The 23,654-nt window shown below is 35.7% G+C and overlaps 1 protein-coding gene across 1 annotated transcript; it reads left to right on the plus strand.

Annotated features, from left to right (window-relative positions):
- Nucleotides 1-591: 591 nt before the first annotated feature.
- LOC109084715 (Na(+)/H(+) exchange regulatory cofactor NHE-RF1-like) lies at nt 592-22,133 on the plus strand. Its single transcript, XM_042767931.1, has 6 exons — nt 592-804; nt 12,776-12,946; nt 16,431-16,584; nt 17,497-17,540; nt 20,445-20,561; nt 20,640-22,133. Exons 1-6 carry the CDS (start codon nt 604-606, stop codon nt 20,793-20,795), a joined length of 843 nt encoding a protein of 280 aa, XP_042623865.1. The 5' UTR covers nt 592-603; the 3' UTR covers nt 20,796-22,133.
- The last annotated feature ends 1,521 nt before the right edge of the window (nt 22,134-23,654 follow it).

The following is a 23,654-nucleotide window of genomic DNA, read 5'->3' on the forward strand; positions in this document are numbered from 1 at the left end:
ATGAACTGGCAAATGTCTTGCCAAAGTTTTCTTGTATGAACACAATGCCAAAAAGATGCAGATAGTTTGTGGGTTGTGCCTTTTTACTGTGCCAGAGAGCTCGCGCAATGACGTTCTTCTGATTGACAGGTGAAAGTTCCAATCAGTGAGAGTAAAATAGACGGAGGCGGGTCCGTGAAGCGCTGACTGTCTACACTTCAAAGAAACTGCGATTTGACTTGCAGTGTTGCAACACAGTGAAGACGCGGAGTGGGAGTTTTCTCTTGACATAACTACTTTTCGTTGTTGACACCAAACTTTAAGTCTAGCCGGACTGCTACTGTATCTGTAAGTCTTAAAGTTTCAAAATGTCCAGCGACCTCAGGACCTCAGGCCAAGGCTGTGCGTCTTAGAAAAAGGGGACAACGGCTACGGTTTTCATCTCCACGGCGAAAAGAACAAGCTAGGCCAGTTCATTCGGCAAGTGGAGCCCGACTCTCCGGCCGCCGCCGCGGGTCTGAAGGCCGGGGACAAACTGGTGTTCGTGAACGGGGAGAATGTGGAGGACGAGAAGCATCAACAGGTGGTGCCCCGCATACGAGGCAGCAACTAGAGCTTATCGTGATGGATGCAGAGACCGCAGAACTGCTGCAGAAGCACAACTTGAAGTGCCAGAAAGAGTATGTGACTGATGGCATACCGATAGCGAGCAGTGCTGGATCGGACCATGAAGACGAAGTGAAGAACGGGACACCAAGGGAGTCCACCCCCGTCCCGGAAACAAACGGGGACATACGCATGGATAGACTGAGCGTGAGCTCCAAGGTGAGTTCAACTAAACGAACAGCTTAAATATTCAGTTCAACTAAACGAACAGCTTAAAAAAATAAGAGTAAATTTACATCACTTAAATGAAGATTATTTTGGATCTTGCGGATGCTGCGAACAAGATGCGAGAGAAGTTGAGTCTTCTGCACGTGCGTCAAGTTCAACGAGTGTCCCCGTACACTTTGGGTAGCCTATATAATTCATAACATGACACAGGCCTAGTTAATATGTGTATATGTAGGTTAATGTCAAATAAGGATGTACGAGATCATTAAAAATTATAAATCTCTCAGCAATCTAATTTAAAATATAAATAATTTGTATCTACACATTCATGTTGGTTACATATTTTTGAAAGAATGTTTGTAGGCCTAACACTTTTTTCCACATATATTCTGATTTAGTAACTCTCAAAATGTTAAGTGGTGTAACCATTAAACTAAAATACTTTAACTGGACATTAAATACACTTGAGTTTACAGAAATTAATCGTTTTCAGGAATTCATCCTTTTGACTAGACTCTGGCTGGAAAGTTATAGCTACCACTTTTGACTTTTTGATTTTTGACTTTAATCCAAGCAAAAGCTATCAAAATGACTTTTAATTCAACAATTAAAAACATGTTCATCATAGTAGATGTGTATTCAAGTTAATTTTTGCAGGTAGGTATTGCATTTCATAGAGTACATTTTTTTATAACTTTAACGATTTAGACAAAAATCTTTGAATATTATACTAGTTACCAATATTATATTCCCAGCAGCCAGCTTGTCTACAGAAAAGCTAATTTCCACATTTTCTTACGGCAAGTTTCATCCATTGCACATTGTTTGATGACCAGGCCACTTGTTGTGGATATGTGCCCAAACAACACAGTGTTTGGTGAGGAAATGAACAAGTGCAGTTTCAAGTGATATGAAATTTGTATGTAACAGTACAAGGTCTTCCAAGTGATTTGCACCAATAGCGCAATAAGTATATTAAAAGCTTTATCTTTATTCCAGTGATGTAAATTTGAAGGCATTGCAGTGGGCAGCATTCTCTTTCATGACACAAATACACCCAAAAATGAAAATTCTGTCATCATCATTTACTCACCCTCGTGTTGTTCCAAGCCTGTTTGACTTTCTTCTGCAGAACACAAAAGAAGATAATTTAAATAACTTGAGGAACCAAACCACTTTGGACCCTACTGATTGTCATTGTACAGACATGAAATAAAAAATAATCTAACCTAATCTTAAATTATATATTCTTTTATGTTTTGAAACAACATGAGGATGAGAAAATGAGGAAAGATCCCTTTAAGAGGATGCCCTATTATCCACATTCATTTAATTCTCATTCAGTCAATCAAAGTCATTGGAGACAATTTATTGATTTCTTTTTTTTTTTTTCATTGAGTTTCAATGGAGCTCTATCAGTTAGACGGTAAATAAAACATTGTACTAAATATAGTTCATGGTTTTCTTGAGTTGTAATTGTTCGAGATGAGGACAAAAGCCAGCAGACTAAGCTGACCCCAATAAAGTTTCAATCCCTTGCCTTGGAGATCCTTGAGCAGTGAAGGGGGTTATTGTGGAAAGTTACTCTTTGTTTGGGTGCAGAAGCAAGATTAGAGAGAAAGAAGCCCACAGAGTAGGATTGAGATCTTTTCATCCTATGTAATAGATTAGGATGTGCCATCAGGCTTGGAGAAGTTACAGAAGATCAATCCTAATAAAGAAAGCAACTCTATTATTTGAATGATTGCTCAAATAATATGGATTATTTTGAGATTATCATAGACATTTGGGAGTGACACAGTTCCCTAGCAACCACCCAGAATACCATAGTGACTGAGTTTCTGCACAGGCAAGCTCCACTTACATTTTCTTTAGAAAATCTAGTTACAAGTTACCATAGAAGGCAATTAAGTTTTCGAAAGTGCCAGCACAGCAAAAGCAAACATCAAGTGTGCAGTTTTGATGCTGGTTATTCTTTTACTGCACATAAAGACATACAGGCCAGTGTTTGTCAGTCCCTTTTCTGATTATGTGGCATGAGCCAGAAATAACGTTAATCATCATAAACCTGGTGGACCAGAGAAGGTCTCTGCTCAATTACAGTTATTTAGAGTCTCCGGAACAATATGGATTGTAATCACATTTCTTTCCAGCAATTATCAGTGTGTTTTTGAAGTCCTAAGTCACCCATGAATGGCCCTTCTGTTGTGTCGTTCTCCTCTCACCCTCCTGTGTTCCATCCTTCCTCTCTGTGATCATTCAGAAGTAAAATGCCGCTGGAGGTTCCTTGGATCGGCTGTCAGTTAAACCCAGACTAAGCTTTGTTCTTGATGACAGTTCCCTGTGGGATGCTGTTTACTTTCTGAGATGAGTTTTCATAGCAGATAACATTTAGACAGCTTGCTCGCATTGTGTTTAGCAATAAATGATGGAAAAGAGGCAGAACGGATGATTTATGAAAATTAGATCAGTGTCTGAGTCTGAAAAATTTCCTGACATTACAGATATTTGAATCATTCTCTGATAATGATTCCTTCACATAGTTCTTCAGAAATGCAGGTGTGTTGGGAGGAAAGAGAGGGTGTGTTTCTTTGGAACTATCCTTAATAGTTTGCTTTGATTCTATTTATAAGTGGCATGTGATGTTGATATGTCAATCACTGCATTGTGTGCGTTGTCATTCTGTGTGTTTGCAGTAAAGGAACTGTGCTGTTCATTCGGTGTTTTATTTATTAATCAGGTTAGCATCATTTTAAGTGGACGATGAAAAGATGGAAGTGACCTACTTCTTAACTTCACCAAATGTTACTGGTATAGACTGGTAAAAGTGGTCGTAATCACTGTACAGGGCTTGCAAAATCGCTAGCCCGACGTCCTGGGGCTGTTGAGTTTTCCACTTGGGCTACCAAAATGTATCAATGCTCTGCCCGACAGGCTATCTTGAATAATGATATAAAATTCCTTCCTTGATTCATGTTGTTCACTCGCTTGGAAATGGATTGTAGTTAATATTGCGCTCTCGCTGACTGATTTCTGCTCTCTCGCAAATTATCTCATCATAAACAACAAAGTGCAGATGTACTTATGATGTAAGTAGGATATTCATTCATCAAACAGTGTATAGACAGGGAGGTTTTTTTTGCGCTAGACTTAAGTCAGCCATATACTGTTCCTTGACAATGTAAATGTTCTTTCCTCGCTTTCTCTGTATAATTTATTCAATGTGTGCATAACTTTGGAAGGTACAGGTAACACAAAAATGAATTCATTACATCCGTGAACATGATTCGGACATCTGGATGGTGAAAATGACATCTCCCATGATCGCTCCACTCTACTTCATAGCGTCATCAGGCTCGTTCGAGATGCATCGGCGCTGTGCAGACCGATCGGCGTATGACATCAAAGTACTGTGAGTGTGATTAGAGAGCAGACGTCTTTTTAAGCTTTTGAACTGCTCTTGCGGTACTTTGGTGTCATGCACCGATTGGTCTGTGCAGCGCCGATGCATCTCAAACAAGCCTATTGTTTTGAAAATGTGACTTCTAGCGGCGAAAAGTAACATATTGTGCCTTTAACATAAACAATGTAGAAAGAAATCGCCTGTGCGTCATTACGTACATTCGGTTTTAAAGGGAACCCTGAGTATTAAGACTTGTTTGGCTTAAAATAACGTAAATGATGTCTCTTACTGAAATATGTAATAGAAAACCCATGAAAGATTTACTTATTTAAAAAATACACATCGTTTTATACGTATTTTGGACCATGGGGGGTGCCATTATTTCAATGATGTCAACTGGTTGCACTCGGTGAACTACTACAACCAAAAGCCGCACAATGTGGCATCGTATCAGTATTCCAAGTGGTAAAATTAAAAACGGATAGCGCCAGTAGCTCAATCATTTGATGTCATTGAAATAATGGCGCCCCCCATAGTCCAAAATATGTATAAAACGATGTGGATTTTTAAAATAACGTAAGTCTTTAATGGGTTTTCTACTACATATTTGAGTAAAAGACATCATTTACGCTATATTAAGCCTAGTCTCGCGTAGCCAGACCTTCAGGGCAGCTTTCATTGGCCAAGGCCCGCCTATGAGGCCGTTTGACCGACATGTCAAACAACCAATCACAGTTTGCTTCATTCATCGTCAGGCGCGGAAATGTCACCACAATAACAGACCGGTGTTTAAAACTGTCAGACGTATTTTAAAGATTCTATGCTGCAAACATTAAATATTTCACATACTTTTGAAAATCCAGCGTTTAGCTGATTCTGATAAGCGCTTGTCATCACAGTTGTAAACACGGCCGCTTTCTTCTTTCTTGAAGGGGTTTGGCGCTACGGTATCTTTGTTTCCAGGTGGAACGTTTAAGAACGCGACACACACGTCTCGCTGAAATCCTGTAGAATTCAACCAATCCGATGACGACTTCGACACTCCTGAAGTGTTTCCACTTTTGTGTCCTGTATGCATCAGACGTTTAGCCAACGGTCTGTGGGCGTGATGTCTGAGGCTGAGACTATATTTAGCCATACAAGTCTTAATACCCGGGATTCCCTGTAAAGGGGAAGCAGCCTATAAATACCTGCTGTTCCATAAGCGCCACCTGCTGTCAGAGAGTGACATTCACGTCTCATTCACCCTGTCTGCTGTTTTGGTTTTGTTCAGATTTTTTTATGTAGTATAGTTTCACAAAGCTAAAGTCAGACCATTCTGTTTTTGCTTTTTACAGTCTTGATAACATGTGTTTAGCATCTTTCTTTGGATTGTGATTAAAATACAGTGGTTGCCTCTAATTTTAAATAGAAAGAGCAAAAGCAAAGCCTTAGTTTGTTTATATTAAGATATTTGTTTTATTTGTATTATTTATTTATTTGGGATTTGTTTAAAAATGTTAAGTTATAGTTTTTATTACTTGACATTTCAGTTTCACAAAGAAATGTTCAGAATTTTGTCTAAGAAATAATATAAGGACACCTTTTCATTTATAATTTGCCTTAAATCTCATTTTGTTAAAAGAATTGTGAAGAAACTCGTATCATAAAATCAGTATCATGTATCAATTTTGCGAGCCCTGCTATAATCTATAATAAATGTATTTTTATCTTGATATTCTACCAGCTAATTTTCTCACTTTCTATTTAGGGTTAGGGAATTAAAATTATTTTTTCTGTTTTCTATTTGTTTATGTTTTGTTCTAATGTTTCCTCAAATTGTATAGCTTATTAACAAGAGGTTTCCTGATCATTTCTAAGTTAACATGATTTTTGCCTGGTGAACAATTAAATAGACAGACATTCCCACAAACTTTTACTTTTCCCATAAACCTAAATCATTGAGGAACCATATATAGGTGCCAAAATATCATATGATGAACTTTTTTTTTTAAATTGGGCTGTTAAGCAACTACCTTGCGTTCAATTTGCGTTCTAGCAACATCACTTGACCCTAGCAGCGGCATAGCAACACACCAAAAACCTTTTGAATACCCTAGCAACCGCATAGAAGTACCTTGGAAACCACTTCTAACTCTCTATTATCATTGAAGGAAACTTTTTATGGGCAAAGCACAAATGTAAATTTTATTCAGTAAATGTTTCATTTCATTTTATTTCCATTTTCATTTCAGCAGACACAATACAATATTCTCTAGATGATCACCACTAAATATTGCAAAATTAAACTCTCAAGCTGAACGTGTAACTTTGCGAGCGAGGGAGGGATGTTAACACATTTGTATAAACCACTTCCTTGGTTACAAGATCACTGTTTTCCTGCTGTGGTCTGCTGCATTTTAGATGACATGAGCAGTTACACCAATCGTATCAGTCCTCACCTCACTTCTCTTGGTACCTGTCTATGCATTTTGCTGTGGGTTGGCAGTTTTCAAATCTCTATAGGTTAATTATTGGCTGTTGAGTTTTGCAAGTGCACATCTTGGATCCAAAGCCTCAGGCCTGTAAATATATTTATGGTTCCTTTGCCAGCTCTGCCCATCTTCACATTCATATAATCAATATTGCCTCATACTATTAAAAATGTTCCTTTATTGCTTTTGGTGAACCAATATGGCAGTATACCACATGACATAATAGGAAGGTTTTAAATAAAGCTTGTTTACTTGGAAAACCCAGGTTATGTTTAAGGATAATTATTGTTTTCAATCATCAGTTCATGTTTCACCAACCTTACCTCAGTCCTTCAAGAGTTGAGCAAACCAAGGACAAGATTATAAGTTACTAAAGTGAGCTATAAAGTCATTAACCTTTGTATTATTGAACTGTAGTATCTTTATAGGGCTGGTGGAGGATTTACTGAGGCCTGCCTTAAGCTGGAGATGGGTTAGGTTAGGGCCTTTCTCCTCACTTACTTAATGGTATGCGACAGCTCCCAAAAATAAAACATTCCAAACCTGTATGACTTTCATTCTTCAATGGAACACAAAAGAAAATTGTCTGAATGTTTTTTTTTTTAATGTCACATAATGTAAAGTGTTATTTTGAACCCTACTGACATTGTACTGTCAACTCTATGGAAAAAAACTTACATTTTTCTTCAAAATACCTTTTTTTGTGTGTGTTCCACAGATGAAAGAAAGGTTATAGGTTTGGAATGATGTGAGGATGTGTAAATGTTGACATAATGTTAATTTTTTTGAGTAAACGTCATTAATCTGAAAGCATATCTATACACACATGCTGTTTGTGGATTGTGGTTTGACCGTGTTTATTTTCCACATGTAAAAATGAGCACAGATTTTAAAAGTGATGAATTATGAATGCTGCTTGACTGTGGGGTGAGTTTGTCCCCGTTGTGGTAATAAACAGTTGGGGAAATATCATGATGAGTTTGCATAATGTGATACATGTCTTAATGATCTGATGCTATGATGCACTAATATTCATTGTGTTCCTCGGACAAACCTATCATATTTAGGCGATCTAGAAAAGAATGCACAAGTTGATGAAAACATTATGCAATGACAACGTTGCATCCTTTTTGAGGCTGGAAACTTCAGTCCCCATTCTTTTTAAATAGCTGAAAAATACTAAGCAGTGCAATATATTTAAAAAATTTGCTTAAAATCAACATGAACACTTCTCTGTTTTACAGTATGTGAAAAGTCAAGAAGAGAGTCTTTTAAGCCTAATAGTTATCGCTACATTTTATTTTTTTCTGTGTAATTAGTTATTGACCTCTTTGCCGATAGTCACTTTGAAGGCCACAGGAGCTACAGGGTATTGTTATGTCACACAGACTTTCAGGAGGATTAGCATGAATGAAGGTCTTTGTCAGACACTGTAGTTGTAAAATGACTCTTCCCCACATCTACTGTGGACAGGGGGAAATTATTTCCTCTGCTGACTTCAGCTTCCTATATTGAAATAACCTAAGGGCCAAAGGAGGCCCAGAGGGGGACTATCTAGTCAGCAAAATGAACTCTACATGAAAAGGAACTTTGTTTCTTGCATAACAACAAAAGATCACAGGCTTTCTGCATTATGGCATGTCATAGTTTAATGCTAGTTTATTGTTAGAAACTTATTTCCTCTCATCTCATTTCCGTTTGTTTTGTTGAGGTTGTTCTGCCCTGCTCGCAAAACTGATCCTCTTAAATGAAAACTCCTGCTCGTGTGAGTAATCAGACACAGATCTATAATAAGCACAAACCAAGTGTAGAAGTATCTCTTTCTTTTTTTTCTAATCTAAAGTAAACATGGGTTTGATAAACAGTAGTTTGTACATTTGTGGAATAAACCATTTTGTGCTAAATAAGAATGTACAAATGATTAACAAGCTATTTAACAGAAACATACCCATTAACTACAACTTTAAAAATATTTTACATATGAAGGCAAAATTAAGAAAGAGTTTTTGCATTGTGCATTGTGTTACTATATACATTAAATGTAGTACAACATGTAGAACTGTTTTTTCAAAGTATTGAGAATTTTTTTATGAATATAATTAGAATTATTATTGTCATAAAAATAATATCACAATGCCAAAGAAAATCGTAGTTCTAAAAATAAGCTTAATTCTTTATGCAAATACAATATCTTTTTTTACTTTTCATGGGATTTGGGGGTGAAATAAGTGTTCTCGACAGAGTTTGTGACTTTCACCTCCTTTTGTCTTAGATCATATGTAAAATATTTTTCTTTAGAGTGTCTTCTCTTCATGTGGATTTGCTACGATTTCTTTCATAAAATCATACTGCAGTGTTCCAGGGATCTTATCGAAGCTGATGATGTCATCTTTGCATTGTGAATGAGTGGGCCCCTGCCAAACCCTTCTCAGAGATAGCAGACCACACCCGAGTCCTTTCCCACAATTCTCCCCTTACTCACACCCGACACGACCAAACAGAGATATGCCGGAGCCATCAGCTCACCTCACCCGCTGCATACATATCTTTTGCTTCTCATACAGTGGCAATGCATCAAGTATGATTTCCATATCGTACTATATCATTCATCTGTTCAGTTCATAATTTCCAACCCAAATTTGCTTATGAAAAGTGTTGCCTTGGTTGGAAGAGTTTGCAGTAGTTACATGTAATTGGTAATGAAGACACAAGAAAAACCAATACAGCGATAAGTCTATGGCTTTATCAGACAGCTTTGTATATCTTCACAGCGGTATCACAGCGGGGGTGTATCTTTTAGTACACGCTGAGTGATCTTCTGTCTGCTTGTGCGCATAGTATCACACGCATTTAAAAACATTGTGACAGTCACACGTGTTTGACGAAAAACCCAGCCAGAGAGCGGATAACATTGTATAATATCCCTGACTGTATGTCCAGTCCTCTCAGGACATTGTGAACCTTCCGTCAAACATTGTTGAACTTGGCTACAGCACTTTGGCAGGAAAGTTACCATTTCGCAGGGTGAAATAAGACCTAATGTTAGTCTCTTGCCAGTTTGGTCAGTGCTTAAAGCCAAGAACATGTTTGCTAAATCATCCAGCATGTTTGTGCTAGAACAATACCTTAAATAGTCGTGAAGAAAGGTGTTTCTATAGTTTAAAGTGAGCAGCGTGTCAAAACAACAAAGCAGTACACACCACAAGCACTCAGGGTCGTTTAAGCCCATTCCGTTCCGTTGCTTCTTTAAGAACTAAAGCATTTAAAGATGTAAAGTGCTACAAGAGCTTCAGATGCTGTGGTTATTTTAACAACAGCAGCAGAAACACAGTGAGCAGAAAAATAGATTAATACAATTATTTTTATCTGTCATACAGTACATATATGACTCTTGACTTTTCAAAAAAAACCAGATTTGTAACAAGACATTTTTTTTATCCCCATTTAGTATTGTATTGAGCATTTAATAATAAACAATGTTATCACTGGGAGAATTATTGGTAGATGGCAAGGAAATACAAAAGATTGAGACACTTCTATTTTTGCTCCCAAATATTTTTTACAAATAATTAAAAAATGTTGCAATTCATTAAATTATTTGGAAGCATTAATGACAGTGTGCTTTTTTTTTTTTTGCATTTCATTTTCGCATCCTCTTGATCAGTCACCTGCTTAAGTGAATGTGGTGTGCACATCCTACTTTGAATAGATGGCAGGGAAAGGCAGCTTTGAAATGACTGGTTAACTTTGAGGCATGCTCACGAAAAAGCATTTTAATTATTATGCACATTTTTTGTTTTTAGTAAATACTTAATACTTAGTAAATACAACTAACAAAAATACAGTATTTTTTTCTGTCACGTGGCCTTCTGCCATACATATTTTTATATTTAGATACCATATTGCTCTATAGTGAGCAGTTAGTCTTTTAGCTGACGCTTTCATCCAAAGTGACATATAGTACACTTATTACAGGGACAGTCTTTCTGGGCAGTCTGGGGTTAAGTGCTTTGATCAAGGGTACACTTAGTAATAGCTCATGGCTCTGATTACCAGGCCTGTGCTTTAACCACACACTGTCCACAAACCATCCTCAAACAGAACTCTTCAGTGGCACCCTTGTGTTCAGCAGGAGAGCTTAAACTCTTAGCGTAACATATGGCCTCTGCTGGCTAAGCCTGTGCTAATCAGAGCTTAGATAGGTCTTGCCTTTGCATAGTCACCTGTTAGAAGAGTTCTTTCTTTCATTAATGGCTACAGTCAGGCACATTTTTCTTTAGGGGACAGTAATGAAGATATGTTTGCTATTGTCAGCTGTATCTGCGACCTGTGGTTAGCCCCCAGCTAGTGTTTTCTGTAGAGCAGGTATTGTTAATCGTGTCGAGCACATTCAGTGACCCTAGTCTAAACACCTTCTCCTCACTGCTATCCGGTTTCCCAGAAGAGCAGACCTCCCAGGAAGTATGTAGCCTGTACACTGCAGCTTTGCTGTCTTTAGTATTGGCAGGGTTAGGCTATCATGAGCACCGTGGACACACTTTACCTGTGTGGTGAACAGGTTTGCTGTTGGTCTGTTCAGTGATTGGGGTACTTGTAATGATTTTGAGTTAGCTTTTTTTAAGCATAAAACTGGTCAATGTAAAGATTATAATAACTTATCATGATTAATCTCATAAATGGTGTATCTTGTTTACTGTTTTTGGTATTAATTTTAAATAAATAATTTATATATTATTATTATTATTATACTTAAGTATTATTAATGGGACTGTGGAGATGCATAAGACAAAATATCAGTTTATATCAACTCTAATATAATATATAATTATTATAATATATAAATTAATATATTATGTAAATATGTTATTGTATATAATTAATATAACATCAACAGCAGCAACAGCATTTATTTTTATTATTGTTATCATTGTTGTTTTTTTGTTTGTTTTAGTGAATCATGTTTAGTGGTTTTATTTAATTATTTATAATTATATTAATTATAAACAAATAATGAATATATTGTTATTGTTGTTGTTATTATTATTATTATTATACTCAAACTTTATTGATGGAGCTGTGAGGATGTATAAGAATAAACATTGGCCTAAATCAGCTATATATGTTGTTGTTATTAATAATAATAATAAGCAGTAGTAGCTTATTATTATTGTTATTGTTTTTATTATTAATAAGAATAATAATATTATTGGTGTTTGTTTTACTGTAGCATGTTTTGTTTTTGTTGATGAAGGGGTTTTTTTATTGATTGGACATGAGACAAAACACTGGACTCTATAAACAAAACTATATTATATAATAATTTTAATATAATTTTATAATAAACTTGAACAAATTTCCTTCCGTATTTGTTTTCATACTTTCCAGTTCCTGTAGGTTTAGTTTGACTCATCCATAAATCAATATGTGCATGTGTACACTACAGCATGTAGATGTTTGGTTTGTTATCTGTTTTTATAATTTCAGCCATATATTATAGACTGGTTTGCTAAAGAAGGAAGTACACAGATGACTGGTCAGTATAGTTACTTCTACTTTTCTGTGCTTCATCTCGGGATGTTGACGTACTGAGTCCTCTTTAAAATGGTATACAAGTTATTTCTCTCATTTAATAGATTTCTTTGTAGGTTTTATTTAGAAAGTGTTGCTCAGAATATTGTGGAAGCTTAAATGTTTCAGGAAGCAGGTGACTTGTTCATGTATCGATTGGGGTCGGTGGCTTCACTTGGGAAGTTCTTTCTGTTGTACTTTAGGATTTTCACATGCACATTTGTAACGTGAAAGAATTTATTCTGAATTTATTTCTGGTGTGTAGTGAAGGTTTGATTCCAACATTTTTGCGAAGGGAATTAGGATTGTTGCTGACTTTAATAATCTTCTCACAACAATATTCTTAGCTGTAGTTTACATTTGAAAGATATATCTTATTATGATTGATAAGGAATTGATATGTATTTGATATCTTGAAATGTTCTCCTAATTTATACATTTTGCTTTGTGTGTTTAAGATATATCAGTATATCAGCGTTTATCATAATTTCCTTCCTTGTTTATTGTCTCTTTTTAGGAATCAAAGAACGAGCTGCGTCCACGTCTCTGTCACATGAAGAAGGGTGCCACTGGATATGGCTTTAACCTGCACACAGAGAAGTCAAAACCCGGCCAATACATCAGGGCGGTGGATGAGGACTCCCCAGCAGAGAAATCTGGACTTCGGCCTCAAGATAAAATAGTGCAGGTATAATACACCATACACCAAACAACTTTGTGTGTGTGTGCTTCAGGAATGTATGGTAATAAAGTTTTGTGTTGATGTTCAGAGAGTGCCTCTCTCTCTCTTTCTCTGTATATATCACTGTAATTCAATGCCTCTCCTTAAAAGTCAGTATGATTTTGATTTGAAAGAAATGAATAATTGTATCTAGCAAGAACGCTTTAATTCGATCAAAAGTTAAAGTTTAAATAAATTTTAAATAAATGCTGTTCTTTTGAACTTTATATTCATCAAAGAATTGATAAATCAAAAAAAAATAGTCATGGTTTCCGCAAAATCAAGTAGAAAACGGTTTTCAACATTGCTAATAAGAAGAAATGTCAAAGAACTGAAAATTCAGCTTTCCCGTCACCCATAAATTTTATTTTAAATTTGAAAACTACTATTTTAAATTGTAAATAAATGCAGCCATGATGAGCATAAGACACTTCTTTCAAAAACATTAAAAAATCTTACTGACCCATATTTTTGAACAGTTGGGTACATATATATTATAAATTACTTTTTTACTTTTTTTTTATTATTAATTATTTTTTTAACATAATTTTTCTATCAATTTCTGTCATTTTTTGTACATCTCAGTTTCTATAATTGTTTTATCTATTATGTATATAGTGACATTATATCAGCCAGAAGCCATTCTGCTTTCTAGATACAGCCATTGACATCATTCATTAAAAAAACATTGTTAGTAATAATTTCAATTAAAATTCTCCCACCTTATAAAGTATTTCATTAGCCTAACCATAGGTTGTTTATGGCTGACATCAGAAAAAAAAATTATATATATATATATATATATATATATATATATATACATATATAAAAAAATATATATATATATATAAAGGATTAATCTTTCGAGCTAGAGTGCTATTTTAAACATTTTATACTTGCACAGAGAGCGTTAACTATAAATGCCTGAGCAGTTTGGACTGTGTTTCCAGAGCATTAATCTCATTATCCGTCAGTAAAGGAGTGGCCAATGTAATTACTGTCTCTTTGGGAGTGCTGGGATTACTGAACTCCTGAGGAGAGATCAGAGCCACATATCTTTATCAAACCACTGATATAAAACCAGGCTCAATCCACTTACTACGGCTAAGTGATAGAGGTCCCAAAGACACCCCTAAGAAAGTTCAGACTGGTAGGAAGAAAAATACCCTGTTTATGTTATTTTTATGTATAAAAAAATCTACGTATTTATCATTGTCCTATTTAAAATGTGTGTTACTACCTGGTGTAAATAAGGTCAAAGATATGAAGAAAATAAGGTTAGATAAATAAATATAAATAAAATACCAATTTCTCTCAGTGTTTAATCCTAATCTGTACACAGTTTGGTTATTTACTAGTGTGAAATCTGTTCTTTACTTGAATTAATTCCTGCAAAATTCAGGTAATGACAACAGTGTATTGTGTACAAACAGATAACAGATTAGCAGCTAGTTCCTAATGATGTCATTAAAACCGTATCTGAGATGCGTCACTCTTTTCCAATCAAGTGTTGTGTTATGTTGATATAGATATCATTATGTCAGTCATCATCAATTTGAGTGACTACAGGGGAATCACTCTTGGATTTAAATAAGGTTGTCACTCCCAAAGCCTGTGAAGTGTATGTACGTGACTTCAGTAAAAGTATGTAAATGTTCTGAGGGTCATGGTGAAATGGTTTTGGCTGATTTGTAGTTCAGTCTGTGGTTATGTGTGTTTCACAGTTTTAATTTCACACATTTAAAAAAATCATGCCCTTTCACTGCCTGAAGACTGGTCGTGTGACTGGTTGACGTAGTTGTTCACCCTGAGCACAAATCCTGGCCTGACTGAGAAGACTTTTCATTTTAAAGCCTCGTCTCATTTCCTTTAGAATGCCACCGAACCCTTTTCTTTGAACGCTGACTTCATGCAGCGGCCGTGCTTGAAAGCTCTGAGTGTTTTCACACTCTCAGTCTCCCTGTTCTTAGTTTCACTCCCATTTGCCACGTCTCATTTCAGATTCCAGAGAGCTGAGACATTTAAATGTCAGGCATCGTGTGGAGTCACATGGCTTTACCTGAACATGACGATAAAGACTTGCTATGCTATGCCTGTTCACAAACCCAAGTGTGTCTAATGCTTACTCAGATTAATTCTCCTTTCTGTGAGTGTGGCCTCTTGTTATGTGTGTGTGTGTATCTAATATGGCTGTGTTTAAAGGACACATAAGGGGGCTGTTGTTTCTCTGCTGTTTTTTAATTGCCTGCAGAACGAGAGAGTGGGGTCTGCATTCCTAAGAGCCCACTCCTGCCCTGAATCTCCCACGCAGATTCCTTAGCCTCTGGCATTATGGGATAGATCGGCAGAACCTCAGTCTTTTCCCAGGTGTCTCCTCTCTGAGAGCAAGTCATGGTCATGGGATTAGACTCTCTGTTGACCCATAAGTACTTCAAATGAACAGAGCGTCAGAGAAAGGAGATGTGCTTTGTCTGGCTGGTATATATTATAGTATGTATAGACAAAAACTCACTTGTTACACATTTGCATTGCCAAAATTTTAGTCTAGCTGCATTGGTGTGAATAGTGCAAATTAAGTAATAGTGACATAAAGAAACAATAGTGCAGATATATCAGAATAGTAATATTTACAAGAAAAATCATAATTTTTATTTTAATTATTTTTAAAATATAATTATGACTTTAAATTTAATTATATTTTTACATTTAAGTTACATTATATTTAAATTGTTATATTAAAAAAACATTACTTTAAAACTAAAAATTAAATTGCTACAAATTGAATAAAGGAGAATAACATACAATAATTAATTTTTATTTTAATTCTTAATTTGTAATTTTATTTTATGTAATGTATTTATATTTTTACATTTAAATTGAACTCTATTTCAAATATATTACATTAAAATTAAATTACCTTAACGCAAGAAAATTACATTTAGGAAAAAAGTAATTACTAATCAACAATAATAAAAAAAAATAATGTTATATGAGATAATTAATTTTTAATTTGTAACCATTTTTAATGCAATTATGTTTTTACATTTAAATGAAATTACCGTAGATTTACCGTTTAGATTAAATTACCGTAAAGCTATTAATTAAATTGACCAGGAAATTACTAATTAACAGACTTTGTCATTTTGAAGTATAAAATATATTCTATACATTATTTTTCATAGGTGTTCTTGCTTTTGTAATAAGTAAATTATTAAAAAATAAAACTTTCCATGAAATGTCCCCTGAAGATCACTACTGAACCACAGACGCTGACCACCTCATGCACATGCTTTGAATGATCCAGGGAAACAATTGTTCATTTAAATATCCAGATATATCAGAATGAATGGAGACTTCCTGCATTCCTGCAATGTTCCCACAACTCTTCCTTATATTTGAAGTCTCTATCTTTGCTTCAAAATCCATGATTTATTGTCTGTTGTTCCTGCAGGTGAATGGCATTGCTGTGCACACAATGCAGCATTCAGAAGTGGTGGCGGCCATCAAGACAGGAGGAGATGAGACCAGACTGCTGGTGGTGGATCCTGAGACAGACGCTTTCTTCAGCAGCTGTGGTGTCCTTCCGACTGAGAAACATCTCACAGGTACCAGCGTTACAAATTAACCAGCTATTGCGTGTTTTTTCATGTGCAAAGTGGGTTTCTGTCCATCTCACACTCGACCTTAAGTGTGGTTTTGCTGATCAAGAACAACTTTGTTCACTTTGTCAAACATTTCAGATGATGTTACCACACACACACTCACATAGTAACAGACTGCTGGTTAAACATCAACTCGAGGCCTGCGGTGGCACTGTCTGTACATGAGAGAATTAGCCAAAGTCAACAGCGCACTGCCGGCATGTTGTCATGGTGATCAGGACCATGGCAGAAGTATGAGAAATAGGGGAAGTCAGTCACCCCCAACCTAAATGTGCCAGACAGGCAAACGACTCCTGTTTGTGTTCCAGCCACCCCACTATGACACGAAGTGGCATAACATGATATATGACATATAGGTCACTTCATTGAAGGCTTTTTGAGGGCAATAGAGCAACAGGTGAAATAAGAAAAAGTTAATTAAATAAATAAAAAAAATGTATAAGAAAATTATTGGCGAAACTATGATGAGCTTGCCTCTGGGTTGTTGGACTTTTTCCATTTCTCACTGAAAGAATGTTGACAGCTGCATCCACACACATCTTTTATTCATTATTTCAACCACAACAGCCATGTTTCCCAAATCTCAATCAATTCCGTAAAGGCTTTTTGCCCATTTCCGTTTTTTGTTTTTTTTTTCTTGGAAGGAAACTTACTGTTCAACCATTGTACTATGACTCTACTGTGCCAATGGCATTTTGGTTAATAATAGTGATGGCCAGTAATCATGAATCTGCTAACCCCCCCACACACACACATTTGCATTTGAACTGAGACCAATATATCTGATCATAAGTCTTTAAAATGCATCTGCAGAAAGCTATGAATTGATCTTTTCCCTTCCCTCTTTGTTCTCAGGTCCTCTTCCGGAGTCTGTTTCCAGCCCTGATGCAGAAGATCAGGTGAGTGACATCTATAAGGCTGATGATACACGGGACTTTTTAAGCAGTGTTGCTGTCAACGGGCAGCCAGGTGAGACACAAGGCCCACGGCCACGGCCTAGCTGAAGTATCCACATAGAAATGTGTTACTCTTTCTCAATGGGAAAGTGCCCAAGCAACATTGCTCAAAAACAGTTGCCCGGCTAAATTGCTCAAAAAGATGCCCTGTGTATCATCAGCCTAAATGTATTCAGACTTAAGTGGACCACTTATCTTCATAAGTGTCAAGCAAATATGTGTGTTACCTATTACACATCTCGCAAAGTGGGCGTGTGATGTGCTTCGTTTAGTTGCACATGCTAAATTTGCATGATCACATTTGATTGGCTGATAAAGTGTAGTAGTGTCCGAGCATCAGTGATGGGATTAGACAGGCAGCATTAGGACGAGGGTAAATCTGCGGAGGCTGATAACCAGATTTCAGGCCTCTTTTAATGCAGTGTCCTGGTTCCTCTCTAGCAGCTCTTCTCTGTCAGTTTTCCCACTGCTAGATTAGACGCGCTGAGAGAATGATAACCTGGAGCAGATCATCACTGCTTCCTCTGACTTAATGGAAGCTCCACATGTCCAGTTATCTGCTAGTAGATAAAACATCTCAAGCGTGTGCGAGAGAGTTTTTGCTCTATTTCTTCACACAGCACAAACATCTGTAGCTTTATCAAACTCTAAAACTGGTACCGCTGGCGTTTCTCAGATCCTCTTTCACCTTCAGATGTTTGTCTGGCTCTTGCTCAGCTGGAGACATCACAGAGAGTTTGAGAGTACTGGAATACCAATATTACTTTAGAGATTTGTGGATCATGTGGTTTACATCAGTTGTTCTAGAATGGGAGCTATAAAGCAATTCTATTTTAAAAATATTTTTGGATTTAAAGTTTCTACAACATACTTGATATACATATATACAGTTAAAAAAATATATATATTAATTTTATTTAATAAATATTAATTATAAATAAAATATAATATTAATATTATGAATATATTATATTATAATATTAAAATAATAAATATTTAATTATTTAATGCAACAAAAGTGACAGTCAAGATTTACTTTCTAACTTTTTATTCTCCAAAGAATGCTGAAAAAAAGAATCAATATCCACAAAAATGTTAAGCAGCACAGCTGTTTTCAGCATTAATAATAAAAAATAATAAGCACCAAATCAGCATATTAAAATAATTTCTTAAGGATCATTTGACACTGAAGGCTGGAGTAATGGCTGCAGATAATTCTGCTTTGCCTTCACAGGAATAAATAACATTTTGAATTAATTTTAATTTATAATAATATTTCATAATATTACTATTTCTATTGTATTTTAATCAAATAAATGGAGACTTGTGAGCACGAGACAGAACATTTTGGCTACATACAGTACAAGCAAAACAAGCAAATTTTCATTTGCTTCATCTAATCCATCAGAAATTCTATAGCAAATATAAATCTCTTTAGTTAGGCTCTGCACTGAAATATTTCATTGGCTAGAAATTGCTCAATCTGTTCAGTCTGTATAAAATGACTTTTAAACTTTACAAACAACTTTCAAGAGTTTCAAAGCCCTAGATGGAGCTTGAGATTTGTTCAGTTTAGTCTGTGTTGTGGAGAAATGTCTCATTTCATCTGCATTACATCAGGTTCCCCATGCCTGTTGATCAAAGTTGTTTGTGATGGTATAAAAACTTGTAGAAACCTGGTTTGAGGATCTAGTATTTCGTAACACTTTCTTTCAGTTCATGGCTATCTGAGTCCCTTCCAACTCACTAATTATTCTTTGCAATTTGTTCAAATAGAGAAAAAAAGATGACTGTAGCTCTTGCTAATTTCTTAATAGCGTCCACTTACAGATGTAATGAGTAGTTTCTTCTAAGCACAGGGCCTGTCCCAACACCCAACACTCACTGTCTCTGCACTTGACCATTTGTGCGCTTACATGACATGCTTCCTGTATTCAACTCAAGACGGCGAGAACGTGAAGACCACAAGTGTATGTAGAACATTTGATTACCAGATGGGACGCACTTATAAAACAGTTTTGTATAAATGCAAGTGAAGTTATTAAAGAGCTTCAGTTTCCAGTACTATGCACTTTAAAATAAACTTGTAAATGTCTGTTCAGTAGTCCCTGTGTAAGAGACAAAACAATTTAATTGTGATGCTTGGAAAATAAAAAAGCCCTTCTAAATGTTTTACAAAATATGCATAGTCAACAATATGTGCAACACTTATATATGTACGTAACATCAAATTAATTTAGCTTACACTGTAAAGTTTTCTTCAAAATCACACGAGTTCATGCACATGATGTGTTATTGGATACTCTTAGCCTCAAAAAATGCACCAAAGCACTATTAGAGATAGTGTGGATTTAGCTTTGGCATTTATCCTACTTGGGACAGTCTTGTGTGTGTCCCTTCCTGTCACATGCACTTGGCCAAGACCTACCTCATGTGTGGCTGTTGGGACAGGCCCCATAATCAGACTGTGAACTGAAACCTCAGGGTCCATCTAGGGGTTTGTTTTTGGTACTGCACTTAAAGGGAAAACCCACTTAATTTTGTCATCATTTATTCACCCCACATCCTTCCGAACTTACTATCTTCTGTGAAAGACAAGATATTTTGAAGAATGTTGGTAGCACTGTATGGACAAAAAATACAGTGGAAGTCAGCAGAGATAGAAAGTGTTTGGTTATCAACATTCTTCAAAATATATACTTTTGTGTTCTACAGGAGAAAGAAATGCAGACAGGGTTGGAATGACATGAGTGTTAGTAAATGATGACAGAATTTCCATTTTTTTAGTGGACTACGCTTTTAATTGTTTGACGTTGTTTTTATATTAATGGCAATACTTTGTTGAAGGTGAATGGAAAAGCAACTCAGGAGGAAAAACCTAAAGTAGCTATGAGCCTGTCGACCTCCAGCACCTCCTCCAACACCTCCACTTCTGCAGCTCCAGCCAGCACCTCAGAACCAGAGGTTTGTGTCCATGCACACAGTCTTGAGTACATGGAATATTAACATAACATCTTCATTTTAATGATGGAATGTTTGCAGGACAAACCAAAAGAGAAGGCTCCAAGTGATGACCCAGGACTATCTCTGGACATATCGCTGCAGCAGGCCAAGGAACGCGCTCACCAGAAACGCTCTAACAAGAGAGCCCCGCAGATGGACTGGAGCAAAAGAAATGAGCTCTTCAGCAACCTCTGAGCCTCCCCTCTTCCTCTCACCCATTTTCTTTACTTCCTCTACAATCGTCCGTCCCATCATGCCTCTCTGTTCCTTTGTTCTCTTTTTCAGTACACTTGTACACATTTAGAAACCCTTTCACATGTATATTTTTAAACCAGTGTTATTTCGCCTGTGATTTCTAAATCTGTTGGTTTTTAATGTTTGATCATGATCTATATCGCCGATGTAAGATGAAATATATGATTTAACATTACTGTATAATGTAAGTCTAGAATATAATTTTTTTTTTAAAGAAGAAAGCTTAAATGATATCTGAAACATATCTGTATATTCTCTTGCTTTGCTTACAGTAATATTGCTGCAGTATCGATGGCCCTTTGAAAGCGCTGTATAGTATCTGATGAGTTGCTTTAGGACTAGTCTTAACCATGGAGTTTTGAAATAACTTTTAGAGCAGCAACAATCCATTGACTTTCCTGTTTCGTGTGTGTGTGTGTGTGTGTGTGTGTGGTTATGATCAGTTCATAACATGAAGTGTAGAAACTGCAGCCTTTTAATTTTGTAAATGTGAGCTGTTCATGGTTTGGGACCCATTAACCACTGAGATGAAAGCGTTTGACTGAACTGACGCTGTTGGCTGATAAACCTTCTAATTAAAGGTTTTATTTAAAGTGCTTGTTTAGTGGATGTACTGTGCTTTTTATACAGCACTTGGTAATAGTGGGAGTGAGCACTGAATGTTTAAGCGTACGTTTACTTGTAAATCTTGCACAGTATTTTATTTCCATAGCAAACGCTTGCTTCACTCCATATGACTTTAGTAGGTAAATTTTTATAGTAATGAAATGTACCTGCTTTAAATAACTTTTAAAGAACCATGTCTCTTTGTTCTACACCAAAAACAATTAACATTTTTAAAAATAGCCAGTCTGTTATGACTATATTTATACACGTGTTGCACAATATATACCGATGCCAGAAAAGCATTGTAATACCCTGCTGTTAAAAACGGTACTATTCCTTGACAGCATTTTAATAAGAGTTGTATTTCCTAAATTGTGTCTCTTCAAAGTATTTGGCATCTTGGATCTGTGCATTAGGTCTTAAAGTGACAGCAGCCTAATAAACCTGCTGCTCTCTATGTCGCTGATGTTAATCAAACAACAACACAAAATGAGAAAATCACGCACTCTTGACTGAATAACTTTAGTAGCTTGCGTATTTAATTCATACAGAGAAGACTATTCAGTGTTTTTTTTTTTTACGTTTGGTTATCCAATTTCTGTAGTATTTCTTACATGATTGCTACTGTTAAATATTCTGTACCTGAAAAATATTAAAGCACTGTTTATTTAATTTGTTTCTTATATTGTATTTTTCCTGTTGTTTGTAATGTGCATTTTTGTCCTTATTTTTAGACATTTAAAAAAAATAAATATGCCTTAAAGTACTAAGAAGGGAAAACAACTTCAGCAGATAAATGTTTAGTATCCTTTTTAATTCAGTGTAAAAATTTCTTCTTTTTTTTTCAAATTCAACAGATACATTTTCACAGCCATGCGGAAACAGTTTGAAATGCTTGTAAACAAATTAACAAAATCCAACCAACAAAAGCTTCCCCCACAGTTGAACTATATACATATAAGCTATCAAACCCCATATCACAGCACGCATCATCATCATCAGAAATAAAGCAAAGACTAGATACAGACTCTATCAAAAAAGTTACAAACCCACCACCCTCACCTCTATGTACTATGAGGGTCAATGTTAGTTCTTTATTTTTTTCATCGTTATAACAAATGATTTCGGCTACTTGTATCCAAAATACAGATCTGAAGTTATAATCACCAGCTCTCCAACTCATAATTACAGACTTAATTCTTTTAATAGACCTAATGAATGAGTTATCAAATATATATATATAGCACCATGATGTGATTACTGAGGACAGAGGGAACATCACAAAAACCCGTGTTAGTATCGAGACCAGAACAACACTGGCCCTCATAAGATTCTCACATTGCTGCATGCACTGATAATCACTCTACTGGACAACATATTTTTCTTTATATTTTGTAATCCGCTTCTCTATGTTTGACTCAATAACTTTACTTATGTAGAGAAAAAACATAACAGAGGATAAGGCATCAGTTCTGCTGATAAGAGAGTGTTTACTTAAAGGTGAAGTTGTGCGTTAGGGCTTAAATTCTTTTGAGGGTAGCAGCTAAATTTGCCTCAACAGTCATATTTTAGTTGCAAATGATTGAGATTTTGGTCTTATTATAAAAATAAAAAAATAGTTGACAAGCATGATAATAACCAGTGTGTACCTAAATCCTGATCCTGATGGATGGGGTTTATGAAAAAAAAAAAAAAAAAAAAAAAAATTCTGACATTGAAAATAAAGCAACATTTGCATAAACAATAAGCATTAAAAGTATGAATGTGACGATATTGATCTAGTTGCTGATGTAAAAAGTAGCCATAAAGTCCCAGCTTGAATTTTACAAAGTAAATACACAACAGTGCCTTTCATTTGGAAAACTACACATGCATACAACACAACAGCTACTGAAGAAACCCAAAAATGACAAAAAAACAACAACAAAATAAACCAATTCATAATGATTCAGTACAAACATCTGCTAAAACCCATGAAGGAAAAAAGTAAATTACAAAAGAGAGAGAGAGAGAGAGAGAAAAAAAAAAAACAACACCACTTGTTAAAAAAATACATTGGATCTTTATACAACAAACCATAATTTAACATGGATCTAACAACAACATGTGGGTGACCATTTACAAAATTTAATCAGCATTTGATGAATGCAAGCAAAGATGAACCAGAGGGAAAGAAGGGAAACTACGACATGG

This window comes from Cyprinus carpio, chromosome A12 (genome assembly GCF_018340385.1).
Source record: "Cyprinus carpio isolate SPL01 chromosome A12, ASM1834038v1, whole genome shotgun sequence".
Taxonomy (NCBI): Eukaryota; Metazoa; Chordata; class Actinopteri; order Cypriniformes; family Cyprinidae; genus Cyprinus; species Cyprinus carpio.